A 16,519-nucleotide genomic window follows, 5' to 3' on the forward strand; every position below is an offset into this window, starting at 1 on the left:
TTATCTGAAACCTTATCCTGGTGATCTGCTCTAGACTTGGGTCCTTGATAAATTAACCAAACAATAATCTTATATTAGATCATGAAGTGCTGTTGTCAGTGCCATTTAAACATTTCCTTTGCATTGTTACTGTATCTTGGTTTATTTTCTCTCCACACTACAGTGGAATCTTTCTGCAGGGCTGATGTAAAGGTTTTGTTGACCTTATAAAGGCTTCGGTGCAATTTGACCAATGCTAATTTTTAAGCAGAAAAACCTATTGGGTAATTAAATTCTTTGGTTTTAGCCCTATGAAACTAGTAAAGAAACTGTTCTAATAAATGTTTCCTCATTTGCATACATAGTGCAGAAAAACGTGAATTGGTAAATGAATGCAAGTAGTTCAAACAGCATCTGCTTCCCTTTTTGCAGTCTTTAATGTAGGTGTTTATTTATAGAAGTAGGAGGATAGAAGCTTAACCAGAATTTGCAGTCTATGTGGGAACTCTCATTAAGTTGGAGAAAGGTAATTTTTGCTCCAAATGGCCTCCCCAAGAGAGAGGGCACTTAATATCAGACGGTTTTGGCTAACACAAGAACTGGTTTCCTTTCACATTATCTTTACTTCAGAATAAGCAATTTCTTATTTGTTCTGCCTCATCCTGTAAGTCCAGGATGAATTTGGAGAGGCCAAGTACTCTAGAGTGTCATTTTTATCCAGTTATCTCACATATAAAATTATTTGGCTTTAAGTCACCGTGGAAAATTTACATCATCAAGTAGCTTTTCCAGAAATACAAATGATAGAGTAAAACCAAAGTCTTTACCAGTGACACTGATACTAACCCTCCAGATGAGATATGGATATGGTATGCTGGATCCAAAGAATCATTGATAAAAGGAATACATGATCTGACTATTTTGTTTTACAAGCATATGTTCTCTTCATGATAGTTACTGTAGTGTTAGTAGTGTGTCTGCATGAGCAGTTTGGCTTGGAGCAGCGATGCAAGTTTAAGCCAAATCTTTTGGTTGTCAAGAGCTGCCTTATGTTGATTAAGGTCTCAAACTGGTTTTGAGGTGTACCCTCTGCATGAATGCCTTTCAGAGAAAACTAAACTGAGCACTGTTCTTCAAAAAAGTTTAGTGGGGGCATTGTTTTTGGCTTCTGTCTGAACCCATCCAGCCATAAGGTCCTCTAGCTCGCATTTATCGCTCATTTACCACTGAAGGGCTCTGAAACCCTGGAAAGCCCATGACATGCTGAGGAGCTCATATGCTATATGACGAGGTCAGTGCTCTGTATAGTGTTTCCATTTACACTATAATTATCATTCTCATCAGTTTTTAAAGTAACTTTACACTCATAGGCATCCAGGAAAATACATTGATGATACATTTTAATTGGTTAAGCCAGATGCTGCCATTATATTTTGTTGTCATAAATTCTACTCCTGTTTAAATAAAATTTTCCCAGCCTCTCTTATCTTAGCATAGTTTGTCACAAATGTCATGCACCCAATTTTTATTCAAGTTGTCTTCCAGACAATTTAGGTTGACATGACTGAGAAGAGAAGCACTCTCCCTAATCCCATCTCTTCCCTACCTCTCAATCACTTCCACTGCTACACTATTCCTTTTTGTAAATCTTTGTGCTAGGCCAGAGGGTGAATTCAATCAGAAAACAGATCTGGATTAAAACTAGCCTCTTGGGTTTGGGGGTTATGTGGGATGGGGGGGGTTTTTATATTTACAGATTATAAATCAGTGAGTGGAAACATGAAAAGAGTTTACATTCTTGAAAAAGAGAGTTATTTTATAGTGGTACTGTGTGAAAGAGGAACTGAAAGAGAGGTTGTTCCAGCCTAAATTAAGATAGTTCCACATTACTAACAGTGGGTATTAACAGCAAGAGATCAAGACAGGAGTTTGGTAGTTAGTTCAAGCCATGACTTCACTGAAAATGTGGGTCACACTAAATTTTCCACATAATTAAAAAAAAATGAATAAAACTGATTAAGGGATGTTCTAAGTGGATTTGATTACCATGCTAATAAAATTGGATTTGTTTTGGAACCGGTTAGAGTTGCAATTAATGTATTTGGTGAGAAACTACTTAGGTGGATAGTGGGAATGAAAGTTTTCTCAGCCAAAAAACCAAAATTCTTTTCTCTTTTAACAGGTGCGCAATGGCAATCTTTGCAAACTGAGTTTTTTATCAAAGTTAAATACTTAGCCATTCAGGGGAAGAGCAGGCTGAAAGCATGCATAAAAGAAAACGGTGGATTAGTTAATTTTGTGCTTAAGTACAAAGTAAGTTGCAGATTTATTTCTGAGATCTCAGTAGGAAAATACCAAGTGGTGTGAGTGTTGTAGAGTGTTAATCTTGCCCCATGTAGAGAAATAAGAACTGTAGAGATTATGTCTCTGTTCAATATTTAAATGGAAATACTCTGTTTACATTTTTAATGCATCTGGCTCTGCAGTACTGAAATGTCACATAAAAAATTGAGAGTGATATCACCCTTTGCAAAAGAACCAGGGAGGGGTTTTTTTCTTGGATAAAATTGCCATGCTGTTTTTCTTCTCTCATCATTAGAGAGGGTAAACTCTGAATAAGGAGATGCATCACTGAATTGGGTTTTGGTTATGTTATTGTTAATGCAAGCATTTGATTACAGAGTGAAGAAACAATGGTTGTAGAGTTAGAAGTCTGTGATATTGCAGGTTTTTATTTAAATACAGCTTTTTATTTTGAATATATATAATGAACACGCACCACAGATATAACAACTAAGCTTTAAAAAAAGTTTTGCTAAAAAGATTTAATTATTGAAAATAGCAAATGAACTAAGAGTTAATGCAGTATAAATATATATTAACTGAAATTTGTATTTTGGATTATCTTTATAAATACAGTGGGAAGAGAGATATTTCAATACCTAAAATTTGTGAGGTCTAGCATGCTGAGAACACCCAACAAGTGGCCAACGTGGACAGGGTAAATCTTACCCAAGCTTCAGAAGTTACATTCTGATTAAAGATTAAAAAGAACCTCAGAACAGATCTAGCCTCAGTGCTGCTGTATCAGGGAAGCTGCACTTTTGTCATATGTGACAAATAAAATTACAAAATAATAAAATTACATGCATTTATCATCCTATTTCTGACTAAAGCAGATCTAATTTAATTCTGATGTAATAACCTTTCATTTATCTGTGTCCATCCATTCTTGCATGCTTAGTATTAACTGTTCAAAGTGCAAAATCCACTGCCTCTTACTTATGACCATTTTATTTTATTTGGCTTCTCTAGATGTTTTTACTTTGTCCTAACTATGCAAAAAGTTTTGACTTTCAGCATATATACGATTCCAGTAAAACAATGTATGATTCTTTATAAGGCTACCAAACCATATTATGATTATTCAGCATTCTGCCCAGCTTTTTTTTTTTTTTTTTTAGCACTTCTACTCTGAATTGCTTTCAGTTTGTACCGTGTTGGCCACAACAGAATTTGGCCCATTATTGGACCTCCTATATGCTGCTAAAAGCTCTACAGAACATTAGGCACCTGGTCACCTTCATATCTTCATAGTTACTCTAGAAAACTGGACACACTCTGAAGATACCTGTATTTTAGTTCAGCTGAACTGTCACCTGAAAGAGTACATAGTATATTCATCTGTCAGTTATTCAGGAAAGAATTTTTATCTTAAAATCATAGAATCATTAAGGTTGGAAAAGATCTCCATGATCATCAAGTCCAACAGTCAGACCAACACTACCATGCCTACTAAACCATGTCCCAAAGTGCCACATCTACATGTTTTTTGAATACCACCAGGGATGGTGACTCCACCACCTCTCTGGGCAGCCTGTTCCAATGCTTAACAACCCTTTTGGTGAAGAATTTTTTCCTAATGTCCAATCTAAACCTGCCCTGACACAACTTGAGGCCATTTCCTCTCGTCCTATCGCTCGTTACTTGGGAGAAGAGACCGACTCCCACCTTCCTACAGCCTCCTTTCAGGCAGTTGTAGAGGGCGTTAAGGTCTCCACTTAGCCTCCTCTTCTCCAGGCTAAACAACCCCAGTTCCCTCAGCTGCTCCTCAGAAGACTTGTGCTCCAGACCCCTCACCAGCTTTGTTGCCCTTCTCTGGACACACTCCAGCACCTCAATGTCCTTCTGGTAGTGAGGGGCCCAAAACTGAACACAGTACTCGAGGTGCAGCCTCACCACTGCTGAGTACAGGGGCACGATCACTTCCCTGGTCCTGCTGGTCACACTATTCCTGATACAAGCCAGGATGCCATTGGCCTTTTTAGCCACCTGGGCACACTGCTGACTCATATTCAGCTGGCTGTTTACCAACACCCTCAGGTCTTTTTCCACCAGGCAGCTTTCCAGCCACTCTTCCCCAAGCCTGTAGCGCTGCATGGGGTTGTTGTGACCCAAGTGCAGGACCCAGCACTTGGCCTTGTTGAACCTCCTACAGTTGGCCTCAGCCCATCAATCCAGTCTGTCCAGGTCCCTCTGTACAGCCTTCAAGCAGATCAACACTCCTGCCCAATTCGGTGTCTTCAGCAAACTTACTGAGGGTGCACTTGATGCCTTCATCCAGGTCATTGATATTAAACAGAACTGTCCCCAGAACTGAGCCTTTGGGAACACCACTTGTGACCAGCTACCAGCTGGATTTGACTCCATTCACCACAACTCTTTGGGCCTGGCCATCCAGCCCATTTTTTACCCAGCGAAGAGTGCTCCTGTCCAAGCAATGAGCTGCCAGCTTCTCTAGGAGATTGCTGTGGGAGAGAGCATCAATCTTCTTCATTAGAAGATTAATATTTGGAATCAGCTTTTAAGAAATCAGCAACCATGGAAACTGGCAATAAAGTTGACAGAAAAATTAGAATTTTTCAGAAAAGAAATGCTAGTTCCATTCTGTGGAATCTTTCAATTGATTTTTTTTTTTTCTTTTAATGAAACTTCAAATAAGACTTCAAGTTGGAAATGAGGATAAGAATAGTAAAAATAACAAAAAAGCTACTCCAATGACTGTCTTTAATTGACTCCACTGGAAAAAAAAAGACAGTAAACTGGAAGGTTTAGTTAATTTCAACAGAATGCAGTGGGTTTTCAATGCCTTTGTATGAGGAAGTGTTATGTTTTGAAGTCAAAATTATGAGAAAATAAGATAGCTAGAGAGCATGTTAACATGGGCTAGAAACAGTTAATGCAACATAATTAACAAGGAAGAACTTCAAGCATTCCAACGCATAACATGGTTCAGATGCAAGCAGCTATAATTGTGTAAAAGAAAAAAGAACAAATGTTCACTTTAATGCTGTGAGACAAGCCAAAGAACATGAAAAGAGATGAGAAAGATAATTCTATTTAATGTGTACAGTCAGCAAAAAATTATCATCCTGAAAGTTATTAGTGTTCTAATTTTTTTTCTTCCTAGTAACTATGCTTCTTATTTCCTTTTGCTTTTGCATCTCTTGCATTTTGCTGGGTGCTAGTTTTTAAGTAATTTTAAAAGTAATTACTTTTGACATAATACATTTTATTTTATGAACATTCCCATGTCATGAATCAGTACAATTTTCAGAATATATAGAAGAATGAGAATCAGGACCCCTGCATTTGTACATTTGCTGTGTCACTGAGTGTGTTAGACAAATCAGATTTTGCACAGCAGAGGCTGTGGGCATGCATGGCTGAAGCCGGGTAGATCCATTCAGTAGCAGTCCTAAATAGTTTTAAGCTAAAAGTAAAACTGCATTCAGACACTATATCTATACAACTTAAAAAAAAAAAAAAAAAAAAAAGGCAAACTAACCAAACAAACAAAACCCCCCAAACCACCATGAGCCATGGAGGAATAGTGGTCAAGTGGCACAGTGTTAGCTCGCAGCTACGTGGTCTAATTCTTTTTCCCTTTTCTGTCACAGAAGTCAGGGTGGTGAAGCCCCTGGGATGAATTAGCACTGGCATAGCCCAGGGACATACTAATTCTAGCAGCGAGGCAGCTGGGGCAGTTGCTCTTCAATACTTGACTCCGTAACCTGCCAGTTATATGGCTGAATAAAATGTGACCTTAGAAGCTGTTAACTTGTTTCAATGTGTAAAATATTTATGAATATTAAATAGTAGTATTGTTTTTATTAAATACTCATAAGTTAAATTGGAGAAAACCGGTATTATACCAAGTAAACAAATTTTTTGATTGCAGATGTGGAAGACCTGTCATCTGCTGAAATTAAAATGCCTCGAAGAAAAATGAAAGCAACAATTCCAATCTTACTGTTATTGAAGACAGTGAGAGAAGAATTGAATCTAAAGTGGGGACTTGTAGGTAAATAAAGTAAAATTAAAGATATACTTTGATACATCTATGTTGATATTTCTGTAAACAGAAGAAAAAAAAAAACAACCAAAAAAATCCCACTTCCCAATCTCTAGATTGAAGTCTAGTCTTCATCTTCAGGTTCACCCTAGACCTCTTAGTGCAGCAGCTTCTCTGGGCAGGATTTCATTTCTCAAAACTTTTTTGGTTGTTATTTTGCTGCTGAAAAATAATTTATCTTCTTTTATTAGTTCTTACTTTAGTGTGATGTTGCAACAAAATACAGTACGGTATTTACTGGGCATATGTGATTTTAGTTGCTCTGATTCCATTCCAGATTTTACCTGATAGTACAATGTACCCTTAAAGATATCAAGTAAATCAACTTCTGTCTTCTCCAAGACTTTATGTCTCAGTTTTCAAGAAAGCTTATGGCCATCTGGCTTGCTGTGCTCTCCACTTGAAAGAATTTATAAAAGCAAGCCTTCCCTTCAGTTCAATGGGACTGAAGAAATTACACTAAGCATGAATGAGCATCGCACACTGTGTAATTATCTGTGTAAGAGCTTCACTGCCATGACTTGCATCTTTCATTGAATTGTGTTTGTTTTACTACAGTTACTTCTAGAAGAAGCATCCATTCGAGTGCTGTATGTTAGGAAGTTAATGATTTTGTGGAATTGATCTGGGCAGAAGCTATTGGCCACCTGGATAGTTTACTACTTGAATCAATAAACAATGTAAGCCTAAATGATGTAAGTTAATTCTTGTTATTCCTTGAGGATGAATATGTAAATGGTGTTAGAAGTATTGTTTTCCCAGCAAACACGTATGTTGTGTTTCAGATTAGGATTGGTAATTTGGCTGTCTTTTCCATTTTATAGCAATCTACACAATTTTTTTTCGGGGGGGATCCATTCCATGAGATAAATCAAGTCACAGAAGACGATAGTCAGAGGGCAGTGTCTCCTGCCAGTATGTTTCAACCATACTTCAGTCAGTCATTCTCTTGTAATGGAAAAATATTTTTAATTATAGTCCCTGTCTGCATTGCCAGATGACACATGTAATTAACTCACAACTATTCTTGAAGGCCTTTGGATATTACAGCTATTATTAAGAGTAACTGCCTATTCACCCCTTTGTTAAGTCCATGGCTCATTTAGTCCCACTTTCTCACATACCTCAATACTTTTGCTTTGTTGCCTAGACATTTAAGAGGGTAATCTTTATTCATGTAATTTAAGTTCATATTACCTAACAAACAGCCAACAAAATGACTGTTTAAGATGAGAGTTTTGTTCGTCTCTGTTACCACTGAAGGCAAAATTACCTGAGGATTATATTGGTTTTGAATTGGAAGAGCTTTGCAAGTAGAAGGTCCCCAGTTCTGGAATGACTTTGCCCTAATCTTATTACATGAAACTCCCTTTTGATGCTCTTCAATTGATGCATGGTAGAATAATATTCCTTTCACTTTTCAATGTGGAAATAATACACATTTATGTAGGTTGTGGTGAGTAACTAGTACCTTAGTAATGTAGTATACATGTACTCAGAGACAGTAGTGACATTGCGTAAATCAGCAAAGACATAAGGAATGCTGTTTGCAGTAAATGCTTTTTATGAGGTGCAATTGTTTGGATATTAAGATTCCTAACATATTTCAGGTAGGTGAAATGTGGTAAGTATTTGATAAATAATGTTCAGTCATTGGTAGCTTTTGCAAGAGCTGAACCATACTGACTGAACCAAGATTCTGTATCTCTATGCATCGATCTGTGAGAATATGATAAAACTGTTTTCACTATTCCCACTTATAATTAATTTGCAAGAGAAATAGCATTTGTATTGAAAGAAAAAAAAATCTCTGTATTTTTGAAACACAAGAATTAAGAAGTGGGTTGCTGTTCAGTTAGATTAACCATCCATTTTTTTCCCAAGGGCATTTGTGAGACAGAGACCAGTCTTGGATCAATATTGGACTGCAGTAAGATGTTGCTAGGCAGCCTCTAATGTCAACATTTTACTAGCTGTTGCCTATGGTTCATGTATATTAAAAAGCATTTTGCCTTTTTCCTTGTGCCTTGAGAAGACAAACTATTATAGAGTATTCTGTGAAAAATTTCTAACTGAGAAGGAATACACAGACACAAGCAAATCTATATCCTATCCATCTGGACAAACTGTCTAAAATTAATCATTATTTTAATTTCATCTGTAGGTTGCACTTCATAAATAGGACTTCTACTCTGCTTTATGTATTTTAGGATGAACTTGTGCACTTAGACATTTAGTAAGAAAGTTATTATCGTCTCCCTTCTATTATTTCATCAGTGCATTAAAGCTGACTATAAATTGACAAGATGTTAAGGAACACTGTCTTTCAATCTGATTCATATTCTGTTTTATTTCAGGGAGGTGAGATTGCAACCCAAGTTTTCATCCTTTCCAGTCTATTTCTTAATTGGGAAGTCTTTCTTAATTGGGAGTTACTACCTCCAGATAGTCTGAACTGTGATGCTAACATATTTGTAGTTCAGCCAAGACAGTGAAGTCTCTGAGTGTTCTCAGTAAAAGAATTTTTAATACAAGATAGACCTTCTGACAATAATTTATGTGCTTACAGACTCTAAGCTGCATAGAGTTATTTGGGATTTTGTATGTCACATCTTTGAATTGAGATCCCAAAATGTCAGATAAGATAATTTCATATGACTTCAAGCATGAAATTTTCAATTTCTCCCTAAAAGTCTAAATAGGTCTTGAACTTAGTCATTAAGTTTTTAATATCTCTGGCGATTGTTCTCTTATGCTATTTTTTTCTTTAATAATTGCCACCCAAATTGCTAACAAAAAAACCCCAACTTGAATGTTACTTTGAGATTTAGAACAAGATTTTATCTTTTAGCAGTGTATTGATCTTAAATGTGCTTTTTAACTCATGAGATCTCAAACATCATTTCAGATTTCTTGCAGTGACTGTCCAGTGAGAATTTTACAACTGTATAGGGTTGGCAGAATAACTGAAACAGCAGAATTTCTGAGCAGTCTTGGAAACGTTCGATCCTTATTCCATGCATCATCTGTGCGCAACTTCATGGGAATTCTTTCTAGGTAAAAATTTACATTCCCTTTTTTGTGACATTGAATCAGGCTTAACTATATTCTTAAATATATTTTGTCTTTTTTTTTCCATTTCTAAACACTATTTCCCCAAAACTACTTTATTTGGTGTATTTTTAGATTATCATCATTTCCTAGAATAACAGAATATCTGGTTCTGAATACCATGGATTCACTCAGGCATGGTAATAATGCTAAAATAATATAACCTCTGGTAGCGACATATTTAAATCCTCATCATAGCATGTATGTAGTGAACACATTGAAAATTTAAGGGTATTTTAAAAACATAACACCATCAGAATTAAAATACCTCAAATGTTCCATTTTCCTCATAATGCAGATTTTAATTGTAAGTTACAAAATTATTGAACTTACTTAAATATTGTGGTTTTTTACTTTCTTTATATATAAAATCTTTTCTGTGGGCATCAATTGGTAGTAAATCAAATGTCTCATAAACAGTCTTAAGGCTGGTATCTCTACACTTAATAGGTTTGCAAATCAAACATTGGAAAAGTTTCCAAGTATCCAGTCCCTAGCATTCTCCCTTTAAAATTCATACTTTCTTTTTCTTAGATACAAAAATTTCGCACAGTTTTTGAAATTGAATACAGCACAGTTGCTAGAAACTAGCAACTGTCTAATAACAAAAAGATTATTTTGAGTGTTTGACAATGAATCTGGAAAATGTGTTGTTTTTCTGCTAAATGAAGAAAAGCTAAGTCTTTATTGCCTATGTAATGAGTGTCTTGGTGATTAATACGACTTCAGGATTTTTTTTTTATGAATAGACTTTATTTTTCTTGAGTGTCTATGCATGGTTTCTGTAAAGTATATTTTGTTTAAATCCCCTGTGTTTCATAATTGCACAATGTGTATTAGCCCGCATGCTATACGCAAAAGTATTTTGTACTTAATTCACTGTGTGACTTTCTTTTTCTCTAGAGGACTCCTAATGCCAAAAGTGATTGATGAAGATCATGGCCTGGAAAAAACTGATGTTGGAAATCTGGGCAGTGGCATTTACTTCAGTGATTCTGTTAGGTCTGAGTAGCTACAATATCTCTTTACATTTGTGTATTCTTTTTACTTCTCAAATTAAGTAGATACAATGCTTAATACTTTTAAGGTGATTTCATTATAAAGTTTATTCCGTCAATCTGTTCAGAAGTACTTGTGTATCCTTAAACTTCTATAATGTTTACATGAATATAAATTTTAATAAAATGTGTATGATCTTTCTTTACATATAACACCAATATTAAGTATTCTTCACCCAGTGAAATGGATGGAACACAGCTCCTGGCAGTTTGCGATGTGGCACTTGGATCCTGCTTAGATTTGTATGAACGAGATTATTCATTAAATAATGCACCATCAGGTTATGACAGTGTTCATGGGGTCGGTAAAACAGCAGACATCTCTTCAGACCTTGAGGTACTGATCCTGCAGTATCGGGCACTTGAAAAGGCACCAAATTTTCTATTTATTATACCACTGATAGGTAACAGAATGAATGTAACCTGCATTTCAGTTCAGAGACTAAATCACTACACAGTAATGCGTCAAATCACTTTTGTCTGTCTTGCAGCTTGTGAAGTGTGTATAAAACTTCTAAGCCTCTAAATTGCTATTTGTCAAGAATGCTTGCAAGAAAAAAATGCTTAAAAGAAATATGTAAACATTATGTCTTTATTTTATTATAACTGTATCATCATATAAATATCTGGTTTGTGATATTTAATTTGTTACTCGGAAGTGATATTCTACTTTGTATGCGATAAGAAATCACTACTGTGGAAGGCTCATTGTTTTGTAAATGAATCCAGCTGATAAAAATCCCTGTCCTTATAGGGCATCCTCTAAGGCAGGGATGATAGCTGTAGTGGCGCAATAACAGAAACAGTTGCTCTCTAGATATCCACCAGTTTTTTACTTTTTTCTTGTTCTTAGTTATTTTGAGGAATGATTGTGCTTTAGGTAGAGGAGGAAATACAAGGAGTGTGGAGAATACAAAGTAAGAAGATAAGAGATGCAGGTGATAGTGATACAGAGAGATTAGGGGAGTGAAAACAAAAGCTGTCAGATTATTACTATTTTTAAAAAATGATGTGTCATTAAGGTTCACCTCTTAATCGATTTGAATTGTTTTAGATACTACCTGCAGCTTTGTTTTTCTGGTAAAATACCTTTCTTTGTTTCTACCAGGGTGATGAATTTGTAATGTATAAAACCTGTCAGGTTAAAATTAGATATGTTGTTAAGCTTTGCCTTGCTGAAGATCAAATAAAACCATTTCAGCCTGCAATTGGGGTGGAACTGAATAACAATCAGTTAGTTAACTGGAGATAGCAATCAGCCAGAGTCACAATGTCATCTACAGCACGAGAGTAAGAAATGTTTTCTGTTTGTATATTGACTTGCTTCCAGTGTTTCCTAAATACTTATCAGAACCCTTTTTAGAGTACTTGCATGAAGATAACATAATAAAAAAGAATTTGTAGTTTATTTGCGGATGTTACCAAATCAGTGATTACCGTGTGGCATCTGTGTAGCATCTGTTTAACAGATTTCCTATAGGTATAATTACCAACAGCAGTTGCAACTCCTCCTGTCACAGTGTGTTTCAAGAGAAGCACGGGAAGCACTTTTGCATAAATCATCAGACAGTCTTTAAATAATTCAAATGCAAGGTTCTAAACAAAGACCTTGTAAGACCTTAAAGAACTATCATGAACTCACGATCCCTTAGGCAGACAGCAATACAGCCCAGCAATACAACACAAGTATTCATAACAGAATCTGAGTGTTACTTTTGTGTTGTGAATGACATAAATAAACATGGGCCCTCGATATAGGATTAGTTTCAATCATCTTTCCCAAATATATATTTAAGAAAATATCTTTTTAATCTTTCATAAACTCTTTGTCTAGGCTATGCATTACCAAATGCAGATCTTCTAAATCCTGCAAAAACTGGTCTTCAGGACAGGTTGGGAAATCCTGTCCCTCTGGAGGTGTTTACATCAAGGCAAGGATAACAGACTTTGTAGTACAGGTAGGGTATGCTATTTATTGTCCTTTTCCATAACTCAGTCCTTAAAAGCTAATCCATTTGTTAAATAGTGTTTTAGTCAAAATGCTATTTAGTGTTTAGTTAATTGCAAAAAAAAGGCAATTCAATCTCTAAATGAAGGAAAGTCCTGAAACTAAGTGGAAACAGGTTTTATTCTTAGAGATGTATAGTCAAACAATGCCAAAAGCTCTTTGGACAGTAGAAGGCTTGGCTTTGTTTTTAAGTCTTTTTCTGCCTATGCGTAACCGAGTCAGCATTGTGGAGAAACTTTCTGCAGCAGTGTACGCATTCTGTTCCCTTTAAAAGAGCTTCTTGGTCTTCTGTTTGCCAGCTGAATTATAAACCAGGGAGAAATACCTAGGATGATTAAAGTTTTATGGAAATGTATTTGCATTTTGGTTTTGACAACCTAAATTAGCTGTCACAAGTAAAATATCAAACGATACAAAAGAACATGCTATTCTAACCTGAAAATTAGCTAATAAAAGTTAGCTAAGCAGGCTAAAAAAAAGGCCCACGTTTTTTTTCAGTACATATTCTCTAAGAACACATTCTGTCAAGTCACAGGTCTTTCCCAGTCTTAGGGCATAATTTCACAATCTGCTCCCCCTTCACCTGCATCCTGCCTGAAGCAGTCTCAATCATGCTAAAGCCATGGCTGTCACATGTGTGTCTCTCGACAAGCATCTGTATTCAGGGGTTTCCAGTGCTGAAGTAGCTTCATAAAAGTAAACAATGTTTTATATATGTTGTTGCTAAAGCTTTAAAAAAGAAAGCAAGGGAGAACAGGAGAGAAAAGGGTTTGAAAGAATGGTCTGCAAATGAGTCTGTGCTTAAACTATCCTGACACTCACAACTGTTGTCTGATCAGTCTGATTCCTTTGAATGACTGTTCTTCTCATGAGGGATTGTTGGGGGATTTTTTTGTTTGGGTTTCAGTTTGGGTTGGGTTGGGGGTTTTTGTCTGCTTTCCTATGGAATTAATTACTATCCAGTGACATCTGTTCTGTGACCAAGTCCATCAAAGCAGAAAGCAGTCTATAGGGCTGAGGTACAGAGCATAAACCAGAAATGATCAGATGGCAAGAGACAATAAGAATGGCAGCAAAGGGGAATGAGGAATTGCTAGTTTTGTTATGATGCATGGGAAGTAAACAGAAGAGCAGATGTGAGAAGAAAGTCAGATGCAATCTACCACCTCAGAGACAGAAATTCTGTCATTAGAAGATGGATACTATACATATAGAAGTAACACAGGCTTTCCAAACATCCCTTTTAGTATATCGTAAAACCAGACCAATTTTTTGTGGAGGTTTATTCTTCCTTCTTGTTTAGTCCTTACTGTCTTGAACTATTATAGACATATTGCAGTGGTGGCTTCTTTTGTAGGCATAGCTTGACAGCTCCAGCTCTGCCAATATATCAGATAACCTTTAAAAGGTCATGGTTTACTTTTCTTCTGGAAGAGATTTGATTAATGGTTTAGAGATTAAAAGTTCTACAGCTCCTTGCATGCTTCTGGAGATATCTATTTGTCAAGCACTGATGAATGTTATACCTTCGTTTCCAAGATACAAATAGAAGTTCTGGTTGTGACATGCCTATTGACATTTTGTGGTGCGAAGCAGTTACGCTATTACACTTAAAGTATTGATGTTTTAATCACATTTTAACATTAAAGCTATGCAAAAAATATCCATTTCAGGTAGTAATGTTTCAGATCTGCACCAATCAAAGCAGTAAACCAATTTAAGCTAAATATGTCTTTCCTTTGGATGATAAAGCTGTTGTTTGTGGATTTGAAGCTTTTATCAATGGAAAACACGTCACTGGAGAGGTAAAATGTTAGTGTACTTGATGTAGCTCCTTCAGTCTCGAGATCTAAAAGCACTTAATTAGTAATGAAGATTTACAACACGAATTTTGGGTTCTCTCACATCCTTTATTGTTACCACTTGACTGGATTTCAAGGTAGTCACGTCATTTAAGAGAATAGCAGTTAAGTTTTCTGTGTGTAGAGATGAAATTACTTATTTTGGGACAATCTTTCATAGGCTAAAGAAAAGAAACAAGCACATAGGGAATATCAGAAAGCTATCAGTCAGGGTGATGGAGCTTATCTAATGGACCAGGATGCACCGGTATGTTGAATATTGTGGTTTAATACCTACTTGAAAATTTTGCAGTTGTCCAATTACAGATTCTTTGCTGAATCGTGTCTTTGTTGGGAAAACTCCTTTTTCCTAGAACTTACTTGGACCATACATTCGATCATTTTTAAAAATAACTATTGTTTCGTTAAATAGTTGCTATGCTAGCAATAATAGCACTCTTTCAGGTGGCTTCCTCTTTTTTTTGTAAAGATTGATTTATTCAGTACTATTGACAGGTTTTGCCAGAAATTAAGGATTTACTGAAAGTGTGACATGTCATATCATAGTCACATTTTTCCTTACACTTCACCAAAACCACATAGTAGTTTCTGGTTTAGCATTTGATTTCAGTGTGCCTAAACACCAAATAAATTACTGTTTTGGAAAACATAATGATGCCATTAAAGCTAGTTTGTGTTGGTTTGGGGTTTTTTTTAGGATATTTTTGTAATAAGCATTGGAAACTTATTTCCAAATTCTACAGTTATGATCAAAGTCACCTATATCACTGAACTGAGTTTTCAGCATGATTGTGTCACCTTTCATGTACCTGCTTCTGTGTCACCGTGGCAACAGGAGAAAGCATTAAATGAAAACACACAGGTTTGTTAAAGTACTATCTTAAGATAGCATCTTCTTGTTTTGAAGCAAAAGTTCTGTGCTTAGGGGATTGTAGTTACACAAGAGGCTTCAGTAAGTTTATGATTGTTTTCCTTTTCATTTCTTCTCTTCTGTTAAAAGAGAATTGTTTGTAACCATTCTTGTCATAAAGCAACGTGAACACAAACTTAGGAACGATGTGATTGGTAGAAAGAAAGCCTGTAACTATCTCTGAGGATGCGTGCCCTTATTCTTATGGGAGGCTTTGACTTACCAGATGTCTGCTGGAAATACATTAAAGTGGAGAGGAAACAGTCTAGGAGGCTCCTGGAGCGTGTGGAATAGAACTTCCTGAGACAGCTGGTGAGTAAGCCAACAAGGGAAGGTGCCCCATTGGACCTGTTGTTTGCGAACAGAGGACTTGTGGGTAATGTTATGGTTGAAGGCCATCTTGGGCACAGAGATCATGAATTGATAGAGCTTTTGGTTCTTGGAGAAGTAATGAGAGGGGTCAGCAGAACCAGTACCTGGGACTTCCAGAGGGCAGACTTTGGCCTCTTTAGGGGCCTGGTTGAGAGAGTCCCTTGGGAGGCAGTCCTGAAGGGCAAAGGAGTCCAGGAAGTCTGGACATTCATCAAGAAGGAAATCTTAAAGGCACAGGAGCGGGCTGTCCCTGTGTGCTGAAAGATGAGCCAGTGGGGAAGAAGACCGGCCTGGCTGAACAGAGAGCTTTGGCTGGAAGTCCGGAAAAAAAGGGGAGTTTATGACCTTTGGAAGAAGGGACAGGCAACTCAGGAGGCCTACAAGGATGTCGTGAGGTTATGCAAGGAGAAAATGACAAGGGCCCAAGCCCAATAAGAATTTCATGTGCCTATTGCTGTAAAAGACAGTAAAAAAATGTTTCTGTAAATACATTAGCAATAAAGGGAGGGTTGAGGAGCATCTCCATCCTTCATTGGATGCAGGGGGGAACATAATGACAAAGGACAGGGAAAAGGCTGAGGTACTTAATGCTGCCTTTGCCTCAGTCTTTAAGAGTAAGACTAGTTGCTCTCCAGGTACCCAGCCCCCTGAGCTGGAAGACAGGGACACGGACCAGAATGAAGTCCCCATAATCCAATGATTAGCAGTCTGCTACACCACTTAGACACACACAAGTCTATGGGGCCAGACGGGATCCACCCAAGGGTACTGAGGGAGCTGGGGGAAATGTTCACCAAGCCACTC

The 16,519-nt window shown here is 36.8% G+C and overlaps 1 protein-coding gene across 1 annotated transcript in view; it reads left to right on the forward strand.

Annotated features, from left to right (window-relative positions):
• Positions 1–654: 654 nt before the first annotated feature.
• The window catches only part of PARP4 (poly(ADP-ribose) polymerase family member 4), a 34,507-nt gene continuing 18,642 nt past the window's right edge, over positions 655–16,519 (forward strand). The window contains 16 exon segments of the mRNA XM_009648298.1: positions 655–673; positions 2,162–2,292; positions 2,661–2,706; positions 6,221–6,250; positions 6,253–6,339; positions 6,953–7,089; positions 9,303–9,451; positions 10,409–10,507; positions 10,717–10,900; positions 11,672–11,791; positions 11,793–11,853; positions 12,398–12,478; positions 12,481–12,521; positions 14,245–14,376; positions 14,594–14,680; positions 15,131–15,295. Coding sequence (XP_009646593.1) covers positions 655–673; positions 2,162–2,292; positions 2,661–2,706; positions 6,221–6,250; positions 6,253–6,339; positions 6,953–7,089; positions 9,303–9,451; positions 10,409–10,507; positions 10,717–10,900; positions 11,672–11,791; positions 11,793–11,853; positions 12,398–12,478; positions 12,481–12,521; positions 14,245–14,376; positions 14,594–14,680; positions 15,131–15,295 — 1,569 coding nt within the window.

The sequence above is a fragment of the Egretta garzetta genome, unplaced genomic scaffold, assembly GCF_000687185.1.
Source record: "Egretta garzetta isolate BGI_Z169 unplaced genomic scaffold, ASM68718v1 scaffold401, whole genome shotgun sequence".
Taxonomy (NCBI): Eukaryota; Metazoa; Chordata; class Aves; order Pelecaniformes; family Ardeidae; genus Egretta; species Egretta garzetta.